General features: G+C 37.9%; 2 protein-coding genes across 2 annotated transcripts in view; one reads left to right on the top strand and one right to left on the bottom strand.

The window, feature by feature from the left end:
- Positions 1 to 8,065, bottom strand: part of ccdc24 (coiled-coil domain containing 24) — a 32,204-nt gene extending 24,139 nt beyond the window's left edge. The window contains exons 1-2 of the mRNA XM_041804164.1: positions 8,056 to 8,065; positions 5,672 to 5,833 (exon numbers count right to left, since the gene is read on the bottom strand). Of these exons, the coding sequence (XP_041660098.1) occupies positions 5,672 to 5,821 (150 nt within the window). The 5' untranslated portion in view covers positions 5,822 to 5,833; positions 8,056 to 8,065. The remainder of the gene's footprint in view (positions 1 to 5,671; positions 5,834 to 8,055) is intronic.
- A 307-nt stretch (positions 8,066 to 8,372) lies between these two features.
- Positions 8,373 to 16,992, top strand: zgc:113531 (uncharacterized protein LOC541359 homolog). The gene is made up of 3 exons (XM_041804295.1): positions 8,373 to 8,919; positions 12,141 to 12,270; positions 12,457 to 16,992. The coding sequence occupies exons 1-3, from the start codon at positions 8,581 to 8,583 to the stop codon at positions 12,645 to 12,647; spliced, it is 660 nt and encodes a 219-aa protein (XP_041660229.1). The 5' UTR covers positions 8,373 to 8,580; the 3' UTR covers positions 12,648 to 16,992.
- The last annotated feature ends 5,707 nt before the right edge of the window (positions 16,993 to 22,699 follow it).

Raw genomic sequence — 22,699 nt, 5'->3', positions numbered from 1 at the left:
AACACAGTATTTATTTATTTATTTACTTATTTATATTGGATCCTCATTAGTTGTTACCGCAGCAATGACTATTCTTCCTGGGGTCCATAAAGAGACATGACAATAGTGGCCTGCTTGAACTAATGTCATATGCTCAATCTTTGGTTTCAAAAGAGATCTGAAACAAGTGCTTTTAACTGCATAGCAATCTTTAAATGCATTATGTTAAAGTATAAAAATGAATTTGAATGCATCATCTTCCTGCTGTTTGACTTCATATGAACATATAAATTTGCTGGTATTTTGAGTTGGGTCCCCTTATAAGACTTTAGAGGTTTATTTTGTCCCACCTGTGCATTTTTTATGCACATGTATATTGTCTTATTTAAATGTCCCTACTTTTCACACATAAAAAGAACTAGAATAAACAACTTGCTGCAAGCAGCCATCAAGACATCCAGAGATTCCTCTGACAGCCCCACTGACTTAGTCTACCAGTGTCAGCAGTGTAGGGTCTCTCTTTCATATGGCAGCTTAACAATGAACTGATTCCATTATCAGCATAAAGAAACAGCTGATCAATTTTGCTTCTGCAGTAGAGAGGCAGAGTTCAGCACTCTAATTTTCAAAATATGAATTTATCTGTGCCTATTTGTTTTCTTCTTGCAGTAAGTGACTCTGCTGCACTACATCTCCACTTCTCTCTTTATTTTCTTCTCCTTAAAACATTTTCAGCGCTGTCCTTGGCAGAAGCAGACATTGTTTTCTGTGAACTGTTGCAAACACTGAACACTATCTCTGCGAAAAAAAAGCAATAGAACTTTAGTTTGCACAAATATAAAATATGGCTGACATCTTCTTTCAGAAAATATATTTGCTACAAGACAATAACACAATGAGGTCTGCTTGCTCCCAGTGTTTAACATACCCAGGGTTTTCATGTGGTTCCATTCCTTTTGTAACTCACATAACATTGATGCACTCCCTTTTATCTTTGTTTCCAAGGACCACATCACTACATTTAGCACACAGTGAGGAGCATGATGAATTTAAAATTGTGTATTTTATTAGATAAGCAGCTCTGTCTGCAGCATGACTGTGCAGCTTTCTAGTCTTTGTACTTCTGCGAGGATTATCACTGCAGATCAAGGATTTATTAAAAAAGGGCAGTATTTATGCCTGACTTGCTCTGAGAGCTAGTAGAGGTGCTGTGTGCCAATGATGATCTGCGTACTTTAACTACTGACAGCTTGTTCCCTTCAGCTGTTCTTGAACTTCTGCTAAAATACCATCATTATTTCAAAAAGATGTACCTCCCCCACAAAAAATATAAAACAAACATTTTAGGTTTAAAAATTGAGGTAAAAACATGTGCCTGTGCACACACAAGAGAAGTCTGGATGCCATAAAACACCTCCACACCTGTTGCTTGCCAATCATTTCTGTCATGCTGCAGTCAAGGTTAACCTCAAACGAATACACTAGAGGATACTATAAAAACACGGCTGTGTGTGTTTGTGGAGGTTTTTGCCTTCCACACACACACACAGCTTTCTCACTAGCTCTGGCTTCCTCTGTCTCTGTTTGGGTGTTGGAGTGTTTATGTTACAGGATTCATGGCTCAACAGCTAACAAGTAGTTCCTGAATCTTTTCCTTTCTCCTTCTGCCATGAGACTGTTGACCTCATTTGAGAGTTATTCTACAGAAGCTCTGCTAAGAACTGTCAGCTAAAAACCTTTACGAGGTGCTATTATGTTGAATTATTCAAATTGGGTTTAAAAATACGTTTAACTTAAAGGGCTTTTCATTCAGAGCAGATAAGAGAGACAGAGTGAGAGTGTAGAGGGAGGTACAGACAGATTGGCCTTGCAGAGAGACTTGAAAAGAGAGGCTAATATTCCCTCTGATCTAACCGCCAGAGACAATGGAGACCTTGATGGAGGGAGGAGCAGTGGTGCTGAGGAATGGAGGAGTCGCCTGCAGATCAACTATTACTTTTCACAGTGGTTCACTGAAGGATGGATTTCATTACATAGCTGCAGGAGGAACACACGGGTACAGAGGAGAGAAAATACACAAAGTGAATGACATGGAGATAAGCAGACACGCACAGGGGGAAAAAAGGGAAATGATCCACCTGGCAGTAGATGTAATAACCGATGAAACCTGCATGAAACCAGTCTGAGAGTTGAATAAGGTGCTCTGTACCTTGTTGCTTTTTTTTCTTTTGGAAATGTCTCAAAGCTCTAAGCCTGTCTTTCCCTCTGTTTGCAAGCTTTGCCCAATTCCACTGTTACACTGAAGTGTAGGTGAAAACACATGAAAGTCACACACATGACACACACATGCATACCAGTGTTCATTTTGGCAGATATTTTGAATTTAAAGTGCCTTGGATGTCTTGCCCTTTTCTTGATTTTATAAATCAATCATGATCAGTATAATTTGCCTTATTGACAAAAAACAAATGCAATAAAAATTCCAATGTCAAAATGAACACAGATTTCTGCAAAGTAATGTCAATTAAACAAAAATATGTCATGTAAAATAAGTGCATAAATATTCACGCCCTCAAGTCAGTACTTAGTAGAAGCATCTGTGTGGATAGGTCTCAATCAGGCTTCCACATCTGGACACAGCAATTTCACTCCATTCTTCCTTGCAAAACTGCTCAAACTCTGTCAGGCTGCATGGGGATTAGGCATGAACAACCCTCTTCAAGTCCAGCCACAAATTCACTATTGGATTGAGGTCTAGGCTTTGACTCGGCCACTCCAGAACATTCACCTTGTTGTCTTTAAAGCATTTCTGTGTAACTTTCACTGTTTGTTTTGCGTCATTGTCTTGCTGGAAAACAAATACTTTCCCAAGCCATAATTCTCTTGCAGACTGGATAAGATGTCCTCCAAGATTGTCCTATATTTTCCTGCATTCATCCTTTCCAGGGACAGCTGCCGAGAAGAATCCCTTCAGCATGATGCTGCCACCACCATAATGGATTGAACTGAACTCTGGGGGAGGTTCATTGCCTTGGAATTGTTTTTGTATCCATCCCTTGACTTATACTTTTTAATCCCCCTTTCTCTGAGTTGCTTGGAGTGTTCTTTTGTCGTCATGGTGTAATGGTAGCTAGGAATACTCAGCAACCAGTGACTGGACTTTCCAGAAATAGGTTTTTATACTACAATCACTTGAGACTCATCACTGCACTCAGGGGATCCCCATTTCACTAGTTGTGAGAGTACTAGCTCCAACTGGCTGAACCTCAGTTGAATTGGTTCTGTCACTTTAGAGTAGGTGAATATTTTTGCAATCACTTATTTTACCTTACATATTTTTATTTAATTGACATTACTTTGCAGAAATCTGTTTTTACTTTGACATTAACAAGGCTTCTTGTATTATTTCATTAAAATAGTCAAATTATACTGACCAACATCCAAGGGGGTGAATACTTTTTATCAGCACTGTAGTTTTAGGTTTCAGATTTAAATGCCTTTGAGTTTTAGTCGTATTTAAGTCATTTTCATTTTTTAAAGTTTTAGTCTAGTTCTAGCCAAAAATACAATCTCAAAATCATTTTAGTCCAATTTAAGTCAGTGGAAGTCCTGACATTTTAGGTTTTACTATAAGTCAGTACAATTGTTTCTTTGAAGTTATTTTAAAGCCATATTATAAAACTAATATAAATCTAAAACACATAAACTAATGCACTACTAGTACTTTCTTTACTTTGAAGCTTACCTTGAATGTTCTCTACAATCTCTCCTTATGTTTTGCTGATTTATGCACAATGGAGGACTATAAAGAATTTTGAATATGCAGCAATCCTGCACTGATATTTCAGTCTTGTTCAAGTCTCAACGAAGGATATTAAATGTACTTTGTCATAGTTTTCAGCATCAAAGATCAAATTTTAGCCAGTCTCATCTTCATCCTCCTAATAGAAAAAAGGGAGTTGACTAACATTTTTCATTTTAGTAGACAAAATGAACACTGATGCATACACACATCCATATTCTTTATACAGACACACATAAAATCAAGTTGAAGAGTATGGGTTGTTAACAGTCTTAGCAGCAGCTGAAGATTAGCCTCTTTAACCCTGTTATACCGACCCCCTGACTCACTAAGCTTTCTGGGCCTCTTTCTGTGTGTGTTTTGTGTGTGTGTGTGTGTGTGGATCGAATTACTCAGCATTGTTTAGACTTGATTTGGTTTAATTTGTCTTTGAATTGTGCTTTAAATCCAGTTTTTATAGATAAAAGCCTCCTAATTTGACTTTTAAACAGTGAATTGAAATGTGTCTGGATGAATTAGCATGTTAATGTCTGTGTGTGTTTTCAACTGTAATTTTTACAAAAAAAGTAATAAAAATAATAATGTGTGGCAAAGCCTGAGAGGCGAGACAGATTATGTCCATGTGTGTTTTTGCAAACAATGACTGGCCTGTTGGCTGGATAACATCTACAGATGGAGGCATTTCAACACAGCAGAGGAGCAAGCGGGAAGATGGCAAATGATAAGAAAGAAGAAAGCAGAGCAGAGCAGGGAAGAAAAATCATACCATATGAGCAAGAAAACAGCCAATTGAGTGATTTTGTACTCCAGAGAAAATGCTGATGTGTGAAATTCTTTGTGTCTGAGTGAAATCTACAGCTCCAGACTTGGTCAGAAGTGCACATGGCATGACCTCTATTATGTAATTCAGCTTGGCAGGAATGTTCCTGCATTTCTGCACATTAAGATATTAGGTCAACCACTGAGACATTTGTAATGCGCTGTAATACTTTAAAATGAAAGATTAACACATGACATGATCGCACTGAAAGAAATCCACTTTAAGAAAACCTTGACCCGCCTGTCTTTAGATAAATCTTTCAAACTATTTAATTTTAATGATATGAACTGATTATCTCAGACTGTGTTTACACTGCTTGAGTCATTTAGGTGCAAACAAATCAGAGTCAGATCACTTTGAGCTGCAGCGTGAACATTAGAACAATCCTAAAAAATGAAGGTAAAAGACTTTCAACTTTTTTAACTAGGAATTCAAAAGTAATTTATCTAGCTATGTATAAAATATTAGAGGAAAATACTAGTCTTGACTTTGAAGTGGCCAATTTAGAAAGGTGTGTGCCATTCCAGCTTAGGTGGGTATGTTTCCAATCAGTCCTGCAAGTCTTACTTGGGTGAGGTCATTTTTTTCAGAGCTGAGGGATTTCCACGAGAGGGGATTTTAGGGAAGTGGAGTTTAGCTGCCTTTGGGTAAATATTGATGTCTGTCTGGCTTACATTTGGATTTAACTTTAAAACAGTGCCAGTTAACCCACATTTCACTTTTATGAGTGAGTCTGGGAATTTTAATTAATGAGTGCATGGAGCCAAACCAACCTACTTACAAAACCTAACACCACAAGTCATAAATTGTTTGGCCAGAGGCTGTGCTGAAAAAAATCTTAAAGATGGCTAGATTGTTTTGTGTAGTATTTTATTGCCCATTACCTCAGTATCTGTATCCTTCAAAGAAGAATTGTGAAAACTAAGAACTGTGAAAAAAAAAAAAAACTTAACTGGCTGAACTGAAGGAAATTTTCCATTAAAACAAGTAAGTATGCAGCAATACAGACAAGAACTGGAAATATTTCTTATAATAGAATTCAGATATTGACCTCATGAATATCATCTTACCTCCGTGTGTGCAGCTTTGTACCCGTCAACCAGGGAGGAGCCCAGTGCCCTGTAGATCTCTGACAGCTCTGACCCAGGAACATGATCAGCGATCAGGATCCACAGAGACTGACTAGGACACCAGAGCTCGTTTTCATCAGACGACTGCATAAGAGTGTCAGTCTAGAGAAAAAGAAAGGAGGGGAAAACACTTTTTTTAAAAAAATGTATTCCTTAAGTTAACTAGGGTAGAGGCTCAGCTAGACTTGGGGGACCCACTCCCACCTCCTAAATGATAATCGTGGACCTATTTTTCTGAAAAATGTCACTTAAATCTGTTTCATGAAAATAACTATCATGTGACCAGGTCACACTGGACAAGCCCCACTGGTTTAGGCTTAGGGAGCCAGATCTGCTCTGGTTCTTCCTTCTGCTAGTGACATGTGTCATATGGATGGCTCTAAGTTGGAATGATCGTGTACATGATGACATGGCATACTGTGATTATCTGTATGCCAGAAAGTTTAAGGAAGTAGTTTGCAAAATCTCGAAATAGAATGTTTCGTTTTTGAAAGAAATGTTGAATTTAAACAAAAGCTCAATATATGTATCTTTAGATATATTTCTAGTTGGTATTATCTTTACATAGAGTATAGTTCACGCTGTGATTATCCTGTTCATGTTGTTCATTTTGGACATGGTAATCAGTTTAGGATTGCTAGCAGACTGAAGTCCAAACACACCACCGCCATCTGACGTACATCCAAATGATCAGCCCCATTATTTTCTATGGACAAGCTCACACCAGTGACTGCCAGATGCACGTTGGCGCATTGCACCACAGCATTTTACACCGCTCCACAGCTGGTGGAGTGGCTGTCAGGAAAAGAACCGCTGTTTTGTCTATCTCAGCTGCTGTAGTAGCAGCTCTATTTGAGAGCACAGAAAAAAAGACATTAGCACCATCTTTTTTCTGAGGGGTAGAATAAGTGGGAGGCCTCAGCTGCTGGTGAAATACCACTGCTCCTATCCTATTTTTGGAATAACCAATGAGGCCTCCCCGATCAGAATTTTAGTTCTGGTATCAAGCACCTGGTGGGGAGTTTGACCGTTAACATGCTGCTGTTTGTGTGTGCTAAGGATGGCAACTGAGGTACGTTACATGGTATGTAACATGGTATGTATGTTGTGGGCTTAACATGGTATGTATGTTGTGGGCTTAACACCGCTGGCTCGAAGAAACAAGTGGTATGAATCAATTTTCACACAGTATTTTTTTTTCAAATCAGAATCAGTTGTAAAGGACACCTGTTATTAACATTTATGTAACAATAAACAAACAATAAACATAGACATATAAGCATACATAGACAATTGTTTGATGACACTCTGACATAATTAAAAAAACCCAGCAGAACTACTTCCTTATACACCACGTCACTATGTATGTGATAACTTCAGCTTATAACCAGTGGTATTGTGTAACTTCACTAGCAGACAGCAGCACCCTGAGCAAAAAGACTACAGATAGAATATTCTTCATCACAAAACACAACAGTAGAATTTTTTAACCAAAATGGCAGTGTATGAGAGGGAAAATATTATCTGGTAAGCAGCATTTTCTCAGCAGAAATAAACCAGGAATGTACAGCCTCAGTGAAAACATCAAGTTTCAACTATGTACCTGTGAGTGAGATTGCGCCATTATGTGATTGCTTATGATAATGAATTTTCAGTCACTAGCACTTTTTTACCACACAGGTACACATTAGTGTCCCATTGAAAAAAGCACAACGACCCATATTTGGGTCCCCACCCACCAGTTGAGAACAGAAAATAAATAAAGTCAAGAAACTATGTGTACAAATGGACTTCTGATTAGCAAAAGCTTCAAATGTTTTATTTGTAATATTTTATAACTATAAGAAATTAAATAAAAAGCCCTTAATGCCCTTTTCTTGCAGCTATTTTAAAATAGCAATACAGCTGTCAAATACATTATCATATTAACTGTCAAAAGCCGAAATACGCCACAAGTGAAACGCGTTTTAATGAAGGTGGGGAATGTAGTCTTGTAGTTTTTAAAGTTACAGGAGCATTTAGCATAATTGAAAGGAACCCTAAAGTCTACAGACAGGAGTTTCACACATGCGTAGCTACAATTGTCCTAAAACATGATAAGACTTAAATTAAGCTAGGTCAGCTCCCGGTATTTGATGTGAGTAAGAAATACTAGCAACCTTTAGTTATCTGAACCGTGAATTGTAAGCCAAGCATTAAAAAAGACACGTTTTTACAGAGTGTATTTCAAAAGTCGACACTTAAACGCAATAAAATGTTGTTTAAAATACATTGAAATGCCACAAAAGTGCGTTTAAACTGTGTTTACCGAAACAAACGCTCACCTTAATTGGCTCCTCGTATCTAACAACCCTGTAGTATCCAGGGAAACATTCCTGTTACTATGGGGAGATATCGCGAGATCAGAGCTGTCTCCTTGCAGTAATCATGTCTGGTTTTATTCCGAAAGTAGTAGGTCAGCTTTATGTCAGCAAACAGACTGTGTGGACCTGGATGTTAGGTGCTTGTAAAAGTTTGGACTTGAATGAGATTAAAGGGCTACAGACTCTGGCTGAAGCTGGTGTGTGAACTTTCAAAGAGGCAGTGAAAAACTTTCCCTGTTCATGCCCCTATCCTCCACCCCCTTCCGGACTCTCCTGTTGAATTGTGCGCAGCCCCAGCAGACTGCCTGGACGGGGGGCTGAGGTGACGCTGAAGCTTTGTAGCCTAAAATGTGACAACTGCACGTTGTTGTAAACTCTGATATTCTATCTTCCGGTTCTCAGCTGGAATACGGTGGATTTTTTTATTCATTCACTTGCAATTTAATTTTAGTTTTTCTCTGGACAAGGAGCATAGGCTGAATCATCATGGTTTTTAGGATGGACTCCAGAATACGCACGGCCGTCTTGGCACTTCTTCTTTGCGCACAGGCCTGTTTGGGCTTCTCAGTAGCCGGGCAGCAGGACGGCACCTGCGAGGCAAACGGGAGCATATACTTCGTGGGGGAATGGTATTTTCTGGACTCTGACCACTGCACCCAGTGTGAATGCACCGCTGAGGGCTCCGCTTGTTCCCGCACAGAGTGCACCTCTCTGCCGGCTGCATGCATCCATGTCAGCCACTACCCCACTGACTGCTGTCCCAGGTGTGAGAAGATCGGTTGTGAGTACCGAGGAGTTGTGTACGAGCTGGGGCAGAACTTCCAGGTAAACCTGAGAGCTTCAAATAAAAACTTTCAATATACTGCATGAACATTACACTGTGGCATGTACTTTTATAAAGATTTGAAATTATCAGAATATACAGTGCTTAACAAATTATTATACCACCTGGCACATTTGTCTCAAAGACCATCCAGCATCATGAAGTGCTTTAATGCGGACTCTTTCATTTTCAGTCAGCTCTCCACGTTTTACCATTTTGAACAGGAATGAGGAGTTTCAAACTGAATTCACCCAAATTTGAGCCAGCCCACTGGGCTTCTCTGAGAAGTCAGAAATTAATCAAGCATAGCATTCAACCACTAAAACGAATTTTTCTGTTCAGGAATGCAAGTAAATAACTATAATTTGACATATTAATCAAGAAATTATAATGTGCTTTACTATTTTTTCAGGTTTTTTGTAAATCAGTAAATTTGAAAATTCATGGATAACAATAATAATTATATTTTAGCATTAAAAATATCATTTGGGTTAAAGAGCTTCTACATATTGGTGTATTAACCATTGCAGAAACTTAAAAAATGATTTTGGTAATTACTAATGCTGTTAATTTAGGGCAGCTGTGGCAAAAACCTTACTTTGGTTAGGGTTAGGGTGATCTAATAAATTTGTTAAGCACTGTATATTAATTTTCACCTTTATATCAGGCAGTGATTGCCATGTTTGTGGCCAGAGATTTATCACTGGAACCTTCAATCTTATGTCCTGATTCTACTTTGACATTGTACATTTTTTCATTCAACAATGCAGGGGCGATTTTAGGATCAGACCTTGAGGGGGATTCAGCTCCTTAGTAAATTTTGAAATGTAAAGTTACTCCTTAATACCATGACTATTTCAAAAACGTTTTGAAGGCAGGGCTGTCTTTATACAATGAAAACTATTACCATTATTTTTTTTTACATTAAATTGTATGAGTCATTTTCCCAATACTTAACAAGTCCATTAAGTAAAAGAGCCTAAAAATTAATATCACATTAGGGGCTTTTCTTTAAAGAATCAATGACTCTCCCCTTGTACCCTGGCATAATTATCATTTAGAATGTAGAGTTTTTCTAAATATCTAAATATTAAGATGTATGCAACATTTTTGGGACCTTTTTAAAAATCTGATGGGGAATTTTCTACTGTTGTAATTATTTTAGGGGTGCTGGGATGAAATTTGGGGGGGGGGGGCAGGACTCCTAAAATGGGTGTCACCTATACAACAATGGTTGCAAAAGTTCAAGAAGTAGAGACCAGTTTAAGTCATGCCCACTCTAGGTGTTACCTGTGAATGGGGGATTACTGTTTAACTTTTTCAAGGGGTCAAAAAAAGTTTTAAAATCCAAGAGGATCTGATGAGACCTTTATGATGGGACATCCTCTACAATGGGGAAACCTTGACCATGGGCGGGGAAGTGACATACATTACCCAAGCCAAAACCAGAATGATGTACTGAATGACAAATATTTAACACTCCCTGTCAGAGGTTACGGTAAGTGGTGCAGAAGTTTATGACTAAAAATCCCACAATTTAATGAGGGGGATAAATTTTTAATTGAACAGACCACAAACTAAGGAAAATCTGAGGAGGGTTAAGGTTAGGCACTTGAACCCTAAAGGTTAGCCTTAAGGGAAGGGGAGTGGGGATAAAATAAAAAGTAACACAACACAAACTAAGGAAAAAACCCAACAAGGGTTGGGATGTCATTTCCCGCCCACAGCCGAGGTCACCCAGTTGTAGAGGTTTGCAGCCTCAGTCAAAAGTGAATATAAAGCCATAATCTACTGTATATTTGTGTTAGTTATACACATTGAACGTATGCCTGAAAGATACAGTATGTTGAAGAATATCACAAGTAATTATGGTCAATATGATCATTAATACCATATTTAAGGCAACATTTGCAGAAGACTGTCATTGTCTGCACAGAAATCTGAGCTTGGGAAAATGTGTAGTTCATGACCAAAATTATGAATAAAAGTGTGACGAACTTTTCACAAAACAATTCAAAATAGCACCTCAGTTTTGGTTAAGAAGTAATTTTCTTGGTTTCATGCAGAATTCACCCCACAGTTCTGCTTAGTTGAAATCTGTTAACAAGGCACAAGCGTGTATTTTTTTTTTTAACTAGAACTTGTTCCAGTGGCACAGCTTCCTCAGACTTATGCCATACCTGGAAAAGAAAAAGCCATTGTGCATATTTTTTTCCTGTGTGTTTCTTTCCTGAGTGCAGACCCATTGAATTACAGTCTGGTATGTTGGTATGTAACCTGAGTATACAGCAGGGAATTGGGAGGTAAATGGCGCCCTCTTTTGAGATGGCAGGAGAGGGATTGGTGAGAGATGCTGGTCAGCAATGTGAGCCACAGAATCTCAAGCTGTATTATATACAGATGAGGGCAACATCATTATCAGCCCTATGAAAATGATTAGTGTATATATATATATATATATATATATATATATATATATATTTCCCAAGTGCTAAACAGAACAAGGAATTTAACAGCATTTTCCAAACATCCTAGTTTTATTTTGCATGCTTGAATTATTTAACTGTGCACACAGAAACCAAATCATTTCACAAAACAAAAACTACCAGGGTCAAAGCCATAGCACAAACCACTGTTGTGCAATGATGTGCTTTAACTTTGTAATGCTTAAAGCTTGTAAAATCAAGTGAAAACTGAGGGTTAGCTTCTAATTTACACACAGTACAAAAAAAACTTCAGTAAGGGTTTGAGCTGTCACTGAGAAACCATCATGGCAAAAAAAAACAAATCTGTTTAGATTTGAGAAAAAGAATTGTCGATGCTCATACAACAGGAGAAAGATAAAGTTATCAGTGCATTTTCAAGTGTAAAGAACTGGACTGAGAAGTACCACCAAGAAATTTAAAGAGAGTCCCACAGTACAGAACAAGCCTGGCAGAGGTAAGAAGAGAAAGATTTCAAAGACTGGAAAGAAAACTAGTCAAAGATGTGTCTAAAGATCCGAGAACAACTGCCAAGACACTGGTGAAGGACTTTTGTTTTTGTGGAACAGTTTTGTTTCTGTGTGCTAAATGAAATAGTGTAAACATCCAAAATAAAACTAGGATGTTTGGAAAAGCTGTGTTAAAAATTCCTTGCTTTGTTCAATAGCTGTTGGGGAAAAAAAAGAAATGTCCATGGGGGGGGTGATAATTTGATCTGTATGTGTCTTGTGTTTTCTCAGCCATCAGAATGTGAGCAGTGCACCTGTGACAGTGACGGCATCGCTCGCTGTCTGGTTGCAGATTGTGCGCCTCCACCATGTGTCAACCCTGTCTACCAGCCAGGGAAATGCTGCCCTGAGTGCAAGGAAGGTGAGTCACAAATAAGAAAAATAAATATAAGTAGAAAGGAAGACTGAAAAATGATACAATACTGACATGCAATAAACTCAGCTGTGTTTGTGCAGTACTGTAAAACGCTGCTGTAATGCATTTAATATTTTCTTACATGCACTGTTTTGTCTGTGACACCTACTTTCGTTCCCCATCTCTTTTCAGGTCCCAACTGCTACGTTAATGCATCACGCAGCCAGGTGATCCCAGCAGGAGAGCCCATCTGGGTCGACTCCTGCACAAAGTGTCGATGTCACGATGGCCAAGACGCCGGCTACTGGGAAGGAAACCGTCTCGCCACCTGTTCCCGACTCAAAAACTGCACGCCTGAACAGCCGACCAACCAGAAAAAATGATCTGCTCGATCACTAGAGAGCCTGAGTCCTCTATACATGCTTCATCTCTAAGAACTTGCTGAACCCTCCTGGGCAGCTGAAAAAGCCAGACAGAAAAATGGTCTGCACCTTTAAAAATGAATGTTTTAGAATTGAACAGAAACCAAAGATATCACTTCAGAATCACCAAAAGCCAAAAAGATCAGCAGTTGTGTCCCAAGGACTTTTTATCAAGATGCCTGCAAGGACAAGGCTGGACCTTTACTGCTGCGTGCTTCAAGTAAGGACAAACCTGAAGGCTAAGTGGCCAAAGCTGAAGTTATATTGCTTTATTAGTGTTTTGTGGCTCTTCAGTAAACTGCAGATTTGTTGAAAAACTGCAAACCTTAAGTAAAATGTCAAGAAATGAGGTCCTGCAGTAGGATCTAAAATTTTGGTCCTATTTTGTATACAAGTACAGGGCTTGTAAGTCCTTCAAAAATAACCACAAACCAGCCTTATGACAGCATTTAAGTTGTTACTGATGCAGTTCATTGAGGGTGGTTATGCAAACAGCAAATATTTCACTATGTGGCCTTGTTACAGTAAATCCGGCTAAATCTGAAGAGAAAAAGACAAGACTTTGTCATGCAAGCTGAGACAAGGACTTTTGGTCCTTTTAGTGTTTCAAAAATGTAAAAAATTCAGGAAAACAGGTTTGAAACTCTATAAAATGCCATTTACAAAACCTCAAAGATGCTCAGTCTGGTACCTAATTTTTCTCCTTGAAAGAGAATACAACTATGTGACAGGAAATATTAAAAAAATGACCTTTTGTTGGTGAACACACTCAAGATAATTAGCCTTTTATAGTCCTTGTGTCAGTCCATAATTTTAAGAAAATTCTTTGACCATTCTTACTTTATGAGAGAGACATTATAGTTGTTTTGCATCAGCTAATTCTCCATGATTTCCTTGTATTCCTTCATACCTGCCTTGGCAACTACTACCATAACAAAGCCAATGGGATTATTGGACAATATAAGAAACTGTAATTGACCTGTCACAGTTTGATGCAGCGCCCAAATGTATGCACAGCTGTGATGTAAATTAGTTTAGGAAACGGCTCAGCAAAGCAATTAACAACTTGTAACCGCTCTGTAAATTCTGCAGTTCAATTTCCATACTAATTGAAATCTAATGTATGTGACCACGGCTTAAAATATGAGTGTACAGTAGTTGTAGACACGGGTTTCATTAAACGGAATGTTATTTGTAAACTGTAGAGCAGGAAAAAACATTTGTAATGTACCTTTTTATTCATTTATCACAAGAGTGAATGTGTAGCGTTGCATAGAGATAGTTTTTATTTTCCATTATCAAAGTGTACTGTTGTCATTTACCATCTTCAGTGCAATGAAATGTAGCATGAATTGTCATTTATATATAGCAGCAGGTTTTCTTACATTAATTTGTTTTTATCTACTCTTTAATTATGAGGGACTTTTGAGTGGAAACCAAAAATAGTCTTGTCTCGTTATATGTTTTTGTGCAGAGCCAGAGCTGCTATCAACTTTACTGCATTTATAAGACTCCCAAGCTGCTGCTGCATGAAGTATAGAATTACAAATGACAAGTTTCACTTGCTTAATTCTCCATGAGAGGCTTCTTAATGCAAGATGTGGGATTGAGTTGAAACTTTAAGTGTTATGAATACCTTTTAAATATAATGTTATGAGCAGACTTTATTAAAGACTGTACTCAATGTATGTCCTTGAGGGGACTGGTGTTCAAATAAAACAGTGTAGGAAAGAGGCCAAATAAGATATGAAAGCTGTTTCTTTAGCTAGCATCTTAATTTTATACAAGATAGCAGAGTAGAAACAAGGGGAAAACAGTTAGCTGGGGTTCATTGGCTAAAAAGGCCTTTTAAGCTCATTAAGCTCTGTAACTGTTTACATTTTCACCAAATCTTTAGTGTTTTAATGTTAAATGACAGCTTTATTTGTCTTTATTTTCTGTAGCCTATTTCTTTGCAAAGACTTTCACCCACAGTGTGTACCAAATTGCATACTTTTGTACTAAATAATAAATATTTTGGGTCCAGAAGTGTGCATAGTGCATTTACACTAAAAAGTATACGGACTATAATGCAGTATACTGGCATGCTCAAAACTTTCCAAGAATTTAATGTGGAACAATGGACACTTCACACCCTCAATGAATGCCATGTTGGTGACATACTAGGTTGTTTGCAATCACGTGAACCTGAAGGTCCGTTGGTGGTCAAGAAGTGGGGGGCAGCCAAAGGAAAGAATGGGAACTTAGGACAGTTAGTACTTTACAGCTCTAAATGGACCTCTACATTGCAGTTAACATCTGGAATTTTTTTTCATACATTTACTCAGTCCTGCAGACCCTCCCAACATCTGGCGTCATCTAGCCAGATGAAGAGAAGCAAGAGTCTTGCTCCTTTAACAGATAGAAAAAATCCCAATTTTGTCACAAACATGTTATTGAAACAGTGATATACTATCAGCTGTATAAATCTTGTAGGGTGAGCAACCAAGGAAAGAAGAACTGTTCGCAAATGAGCTCTTTAATGTGAGCCACTGTAGCTAGCTCCCATTTAAGTGCCAGTTTCCTTTCCTCCATCCTTCGTCATTATTTTATTGACATCTGAAAGCCAAATTGGTACCAAATGAGGAGCTGTTTGGAACTGAACAACCAGCTCCAAGACTGGAGGTTGGTGGGATGGATATCAGCTAATGTGCTAAACCATGCCAAAACGGTCCTGAACCAAACCTGACTACTTCGTGGGAATGGACAGGGTTTTTGAAATACTTGCCTGCTGCAGTGTCTGTGGGAATTTTTAAAACTTGTTTGCCTGAATATTTCACTAAATAAAAGTAGCAAAATAATTGACAATGTTTTTATTTTCAGACTTTGAATGCTTGGCATGGGCTACACGTGAACATCTCAAAACATGGCCTTTGGGTAGCATTTCTCTATGCAGAAATCCATTCATGCACCCGAAGGGGAGTCCTCAACTGCTGCATGATGCCATCTGCAAATAATCTAGCTTGCTGTTAGTGCGCTAGCATTGGCATCCGATAGCTAGCTAACATGCTACTACCAACAACAGCAGATTTCAATCAAGAAAAAGGCATTTAGGGCAAAATAAGCTCATTTTCATTAAGTGAGTTATGTTAACATAAAATACAAGTTAAATGAATCTATTAGTGAGAGAAAATAGCTGTCAAAATGTGATTTTAATTGGCTAATGTCTATTTATAACTTGCAGTCAAAAAGGAAGAAAAAAAAAAAACAGTGGCGATTTGATATTAACCTGGCGTGATAAAGTGCTCTGTACTACGTTTTAGTATAGGCTACCGTGTTACAAACTGCTAACAGAAGTATGTGATTTGAGATACACTGCTAGGCTACTTTAAGAAAAACTTTGTTCTATGCTGTTAACTTTAAATGCTGGCTTTCTTAGACCAAGAAATTGTTCAACTTTTTGTTGAAATTACTTTTATGGGCATATCCTTAGAGTACTATGTGAGTTTGCTACCAGCAGTACTATTTGGCCAGCAGCAGCAGCCAGTGAGCTTAGCCTAGCAAACAGACTGGAGGCAACTTGACAAAGACTGTTAGCCACTTTAAATCTACACTCAATACACACTGGCTTGTACACAATTAAACAAATAAGAGATAAATCATAAAATGAGCTTGAAGAGAGTTGGTAGGAGTGCTTCTGTTACATTTAGACTGAGCTTGACTAGCTGTTACCACATTTTCAGTCTTTAAGATAAGCTAGGTTAGCTTACTGCTTGCACCTTAGCAGTTGGCTTTAGTAGCAGTTGGCTTTAGTAATAATTTCTAAATAGTAATTTTAGATAACTGTGAGGTAGGTGTCAGATGTCAAAAAAAATAGAGCACATTGCTTTAAATATTTACCTTTGCTGACATGTTTAATAGCTAAAGGTAAGCAGGACATTTTTCATCAGAAAACACTGCATGTACAGGGAGAGATCAGCAAAGAAATAAGAGGTAGCCTACTACTTGGGCAATCTCTAAACACACACCTTGTCCCTACCACTTAAAATGAGCTTGAGAGGTGTTGGCAGGGATGTTTCTGTGACACAGACAAACCCAGACTAGCTGCTCCCACACTTTCAGTCTTTAAGATAAGCTAGGATAGCTTACTGCTTGCGCTAACGTAGCAGTTGACTTTATCATCTCTTCATCACAAACTTAAAATGTTATAATGTTCTTGACCTCCTTTACGACAAAAAAAATGTTGAAACTATTCTTTAATCTTGGATCTTTGGCTGCCTTAAATTAAAGTGAACTAATTTTTGTTTGTATTAATGGTAGGCTACCATAGCACTACAAAATCAGTTGTTAAACTGTCAAATAAAAATACTTTTCACATCTGTTGGAAATCTGTCCCTTTTTGTTTCCTTTGAGTTCATCTTTTCTGAGTTGATATGAGAAATGCACTATTTTGCCAACAGCCTTGATAATGCCCCTAGATTTCCCCTGCTGAGCTTTTCTCCTGAAATTGTTGGACAAGCCCTTCCTGCAAAAAATAAGAAGAAAAGAAGTAGAAAGTGAAAGGAGTTTTCCTTTGTTCCGCCAAGGATTTAATGTTTGGAGGTTGGCAGGAAGGACAGAAGTAAAAAAGAGAATAAGCCAAGCTGGCCGCAATACACAAGGTGCTTTTCAATTTCAGACAAATATTTTATACTTAGAGACAACAGTAACGTCTCTGTCACTGCAATACTTTAGATTAAAGCACCTGCAAGGAGTTTTGGACTGGTAATGAAACAGACCGGAAATAATCCTGATGGCTCTTTATGACTTAAAAAACTAAACCAAACCATAAGCAAAAAGCGTGATCATTTCTAAATAGTAATTTTTCTTGGAACTCCTACTGTGGGGTAGTTGTCCTATGTAAAAAAAAATGGAGCACAGTTTAAAATATTTACCTTAACAGGTAAGTTTAACTGTCAAAAGTCAGCAGGAGTTTTTTTAATCAGAAAAACTACATAGCCTATGCATGTGTTAGAAATGATCAGCAAAGAAATGAGGTACTACTTTGGCTTCTGGCTAATTCCAAATGCCCCCCTTGCCACTACCACTTAAGCCTCCCCCTAGTTTTCACGTTCATATCTAGGGTCCTTCATGTTAGAGTGGATGACCTGGGTGATGGTACGTGGCCCTTAAAATGGAGATTTTCAACTCTATAGTGTTATGGGAAATCTCCCAGAATGCCTTGTGAATCATTGACAAGGATAACTGTTGAAGCGTCAAAAGCAGTGTACAAATGTAAGTATCCTCTTGCTAAAGAAGATTTGACTTGTTGTTTCAATGCATTATGGCCCTTTATTTTCTGTTAATGTTGTTGTGTCTGTTTTCATAAATGCTGTTGATCTTTCCTGAGGAAGTATCAGGAACTTGAAGGGTTGTTCAAAACTAAGGGTAGTATTAGAGGTGAAGAATTAGAGATGGAACTTTAAAGGTTGAAACTTTAAGGGATATTTTGGTATTTTTGAGGTTGTGTTGTATAAATTATAGAAGGGCGTGATTTCAGTGTGCGTTGCCCCTAGTATGACACACTTGGAAAGCAAGCTATACAGTGTAGCTGATGAGTACACTTGCTCAGCCTAGTTTATCAAGTTTTAGATAAAAATGGGTAAAAAACAAAACAAAACAATGCTGGCTCAATTTTGGCTATATCGAAACATTTTGAAGCATTTTATATTTCACCCAGAATGCCTTTTTGCTAACAGGGACAAGTAGCAACATTACCGAAATATCCTTTTAAAATACCTTATGGTAGCTTTAAAACCAGGGGTGTCCAAACTATGGCCCAGGGTCCAAATGTGGCCCGCGGTCCAATTTTGATTGGCTCGAAGTAAATTCTAGAAATAAAATGAAATATGGACCACATTTGCTTGACTGTACTGTACTTCATAGTTTCAGCACAAGATAGTGCTAACATGCTAATTCTGTAAACAAACATCTTGACAAGAAGAATTAATTGCTGTGTTTTTTGTGTGACTAAATTAAGACAACTCTGTACCAAGTTGTTACGACCAGCTCGAAGTGGGTGAAAGGAAGTAACATGAAAACCAGATGTAGTTGGTAAATTAAAGTTATTTATTACAAAAGTAAAATTGTGCTTAACAAAGTGAGGCAAAATGAAAGGACCGACGTGTGCTGCTCAAGTAACAACCAAATAAAACAGAATCTAAACTAGTGCCTCGACAAACAGAATAACAAAAAGAGGCACAGGGGCGAGCTCAAAACTAAAATGAATGCTGTGCCTCAACTGCTGGCAGTCCAGGCTTTAAACAGGCTTGGGCTGATTGGTGCTTTCCTGTCATTGGCTGATTGGTTTAACTGCAGCTGCCCTCTGATAGTTTCTCCTTGTAGCAGAAGCAGCAGCAGCAACAGCAGCAGCACAGGTGACAGGAATCAGCCTGGAGGAGCACAATCAGCAGCACCACTCTCACACACACACACACAAACACTCCACAAATAAAATTAGTTACACAAGGGGGGATGCGGCTGTGGCCGCACAGGTTAACATATTGGCAACCAAAATAAAAATAATGTCTTGTTTACTAACTCCCTGATGGGTTACAGCAGCAACTAGCAGTACCAGTAATATTACGGGGGTAATCAGTGGTAGCTAGGGCTAAAAAGGGCCCCCTGAAATCTCACTGGCATCCCCCAAAACCTGGAAGTTATTGACTATTTGCACTGTTAGCCATTAAATCCTCCACCCCAGCTCCTCCTTTATTCTGCTTCTGACTTAATTAATGTCATATACCTCGCCTTGCGGAATAACAAAGTGGCCCCAACATCCTTATGTATTTCTGTATGTGGCCCTCGGTGGAAAAAGTTTGGACACCCCTGTTTAAAACTGTCTTTAATACAGTATGAAGATATGGGATCACCTCTGAAACAGAAGGAGAAGATTGAACTATTTATCCCATAACAGAAACACATGTACACAGACAAACTGCACCACAACCACATAATCTTTAACCATCAGATTTATTGATTGTATAGAAAAAGTAGGTTTGATATGACATAATGCATTCTATATAAGATATAACATTTTCAACATTCAATGTACAAAAAAACATAGCTAGAGATACAGTAAATGTTTAAAAATGCCCACAGGCCTCTTAAGTCCTGTCTGCTCTCAGCCGCAGATGAGCAAAAGAAGTATCTGAACAACTGTCTCCAGTGCTTCACCACCTGAAGTGTGCTTGACAACTGGAACAGCTTCAAAAGTTGAAAGTCCTTTAAGAAATATCAAGCGCTCCTCTCCTCTTGGTTGCTCTTATTCTCTACTAAAGAAGATGTTTTAGATACTATTTTTGCTGAAGTTTCTCACTTTTACATCTGAATCCCATGTTTCTGTTTATACACACTGGGCCATGACGCCATGCTTTATCCTTCTTTTCCAATAACTCTTCTTAGCTTGATCTTTTTACGTGAAAATGACCTCATAAAGGACTACCTGTACTTAGTAAGAGTAAGCTTGATAAAACTAGGGCACTCAAACATGTCAGACCTGATGTGTAGCTTAGTTGTCATGAAGATTATATGTTTATAATGTTCACTGTGGCTCTGGTGCTTATAGACCTTAAATCTTATACAGAAATCCTACGGTTACTTTAGGTGTGGGGAGTGAAATGGAAGATTTAGGAGGAAAGGAAGGTTGAAAAGATATGTATATGCATTTCAACTTCTTTTTCGCAATATCATTAGTGTGGCTTAAAACACAGACTCTCCAACTGAACTGGTTAATTTTTCAGCACTTTTTCAAGCTTACAAACCTAAAAAGGAGGCATTTAATGTAAATCTTACCAGTTACCCCCAAAACAAAGTAAATTTTAAAATAATGCAGATTCTCAAATAAGTGCTTAAACCTGTAAGAAAACTGGAAGTTTGAAGTTTTTCAGTTTTCCAGAAGGATTTTAGGTACAGAAGATTGTAACTTTTAAGGGTGCTTTCACTCCTACACTTCATTTATTTTGTTACTATTGAGATCACAGAATGATAAATTGCTTCATGTCTACCATGGGCTTGTTTTATGCTCACACTAAGCACACACCTGTCCTTGGCTGTCCTTATGCCATTATGTCTCCGTGCAGGGAGGCACTTCTAGCACTGCATTGTGGGACTCCTCCATGACGCTGGTCAGCTAGTTAACCTTACAACAATGTTTTCAAGACAGTCTGGCTGCAGATCACAGCTCTCAAACTCCCCCTCTTGCAAACCACTACTGTGAGACAACACCTCTGTTCAAAATGTTCAAAATAAAATCGATTTAAACTTCTGGTTAAGGTTAAGGTTAAGGTAAGGGTTAGGATACCAAAGTTTAAAAATCAAAATCTTGACCTGCAAAACCTTACAAAACATTTAAGAGTGAATGGTCTGCTTAAAGGAAAAATGCTTGTCCTCCATGAAAAAATCTAATGAAGCTAATGTAGCTACAGTTAAAGCTAAGGAAGCTATGTTAGCTATTTACATACATAGGCAATGTAGCTATGTAGCTAAAAATAAAGCTAAAGAAGCTTGATTACCTATGTAAGATATATGGTCAATGTAGCGATGTAGCTAAAAATAAAGCTAAAGAAGCTGCATTACCAATGTAAGACATATAGTCAATGTAGCGATGTAGCTAAAAATAAAGCTAAAGAAGCTTCGTTACCCATGTAAGATACACAAGTATCAAAGCAATGTAGCAAACATACCTAATCTAAACCTAACAAGGCTTATGACACATTTGCTATTAGACCTGTTTTATAATAAGTTATGCAAATGGTGCCTTGCTTTAGCTATGTTAGCTTTAGCTAAAGCTACCTGAGTTACATTGAGTTAGATAGAAACATTAACTATGTTAGTTTTACTTAAGCTAACAAAACTAAAATGAGCCACCATTTGTGTTACTACTTCTAAAACAGGCCTATCCCTGTACGTAATTTAGTTTAGGATATGATCACTGACCTTGTTTTCTGTTTTATTTATTGAATGTTGCTTAGTCTGTAATGTTTGTGAGGTGTTTATTTCATCAATGTTATGGCTTGACTTTGTTTATGAATAAAGTTTAAATTGAAAAAAACAAAAACTAAAATAAAACTCCTTACATTGTACTGCCAATTAACTTCACGTCCATTCTAACAGAGGTGACATCTCATAAAAACATTCAAAATAAAACTGAAGTATTCTCACAGTTAAAGTTAAGGTTAAGGGTTAAGGTAGGGTTAAGGATACCAAAAGTTAAAGTCAAAAACCTGACCTGCAAAACCTAATTACAAAAAATTTAATAAAGCAGAATAGCTAAACAGTATGCCTACAGGTGTAAAGCTTGTTATCCGTGAAAACAATGGGATGCCATAGCTCAGGCTAAGCTTAACAAAGCTAGCTGTAAAGCTGTAAAATGTCACAGATAACATAGCTATGTAGTCAGTGTAGCTAAAGCTTAAGTTGACAAAGCTGTGGTAGCTTGTGCTACGTTAAATAAAACTAACACAGCAACATAGCTAGCATTAGCTTCATAGTTATGTTAGCTTTAACTATTTCAGCTACATAGTTATGTAACACAGTATGTAGCTGATGCAGCTACCTTCGCTAAAGCCCATGCTGCTAAAACTAAAGCTGATGTAGCTAAATTGGCTTATGTAGTAATGTTAACTATGCAGCTAGCATAGCTGGACCTTTCTTCTGTTGTATTTATTCATTGCTGCTTGCCTGTGATGTTAGCAATGTGGTTATTTCATAAATGCAACTTCCAGATTTCATTTATGAACAAAATTAAATCTAAAAAAAATCTTAAACTGGAAATACGTTGTAACGGCAAATTCCGTCACTTCTGTTCTGACAGAGGCCACGTTTTACAGTAGCGGTCTGCAAAAGGGGGCGTCTGAGATTTGTGGTAGTTAGCTAGACCCCTTTCAAAACCTTAGTCCCTTTAATGAACTATTCAGACATACAGCTGATATTTACTGTTTGTAAATAGTAGAAATGTTCATATCTATTGATAATATGTATCCCTTGCTGTAATC

The sequence above is a fragment of the Cheilinus undulatus genome, linkage group 13 (genome assembly GCF_018320785.1).
Source record: "Cheilinus undulatus linkage group 13, ASM1832078v1, whole genome shotgun sequence".
NCBI lineage: Eukaryota > Metazoa > Chordata > Actinopteri > Labriformes > Labridae > Cheilinus > Cheilinus undulatus.
This window is presented reverse-complemented; position numbering and strand designations above follow the sequence as displayed.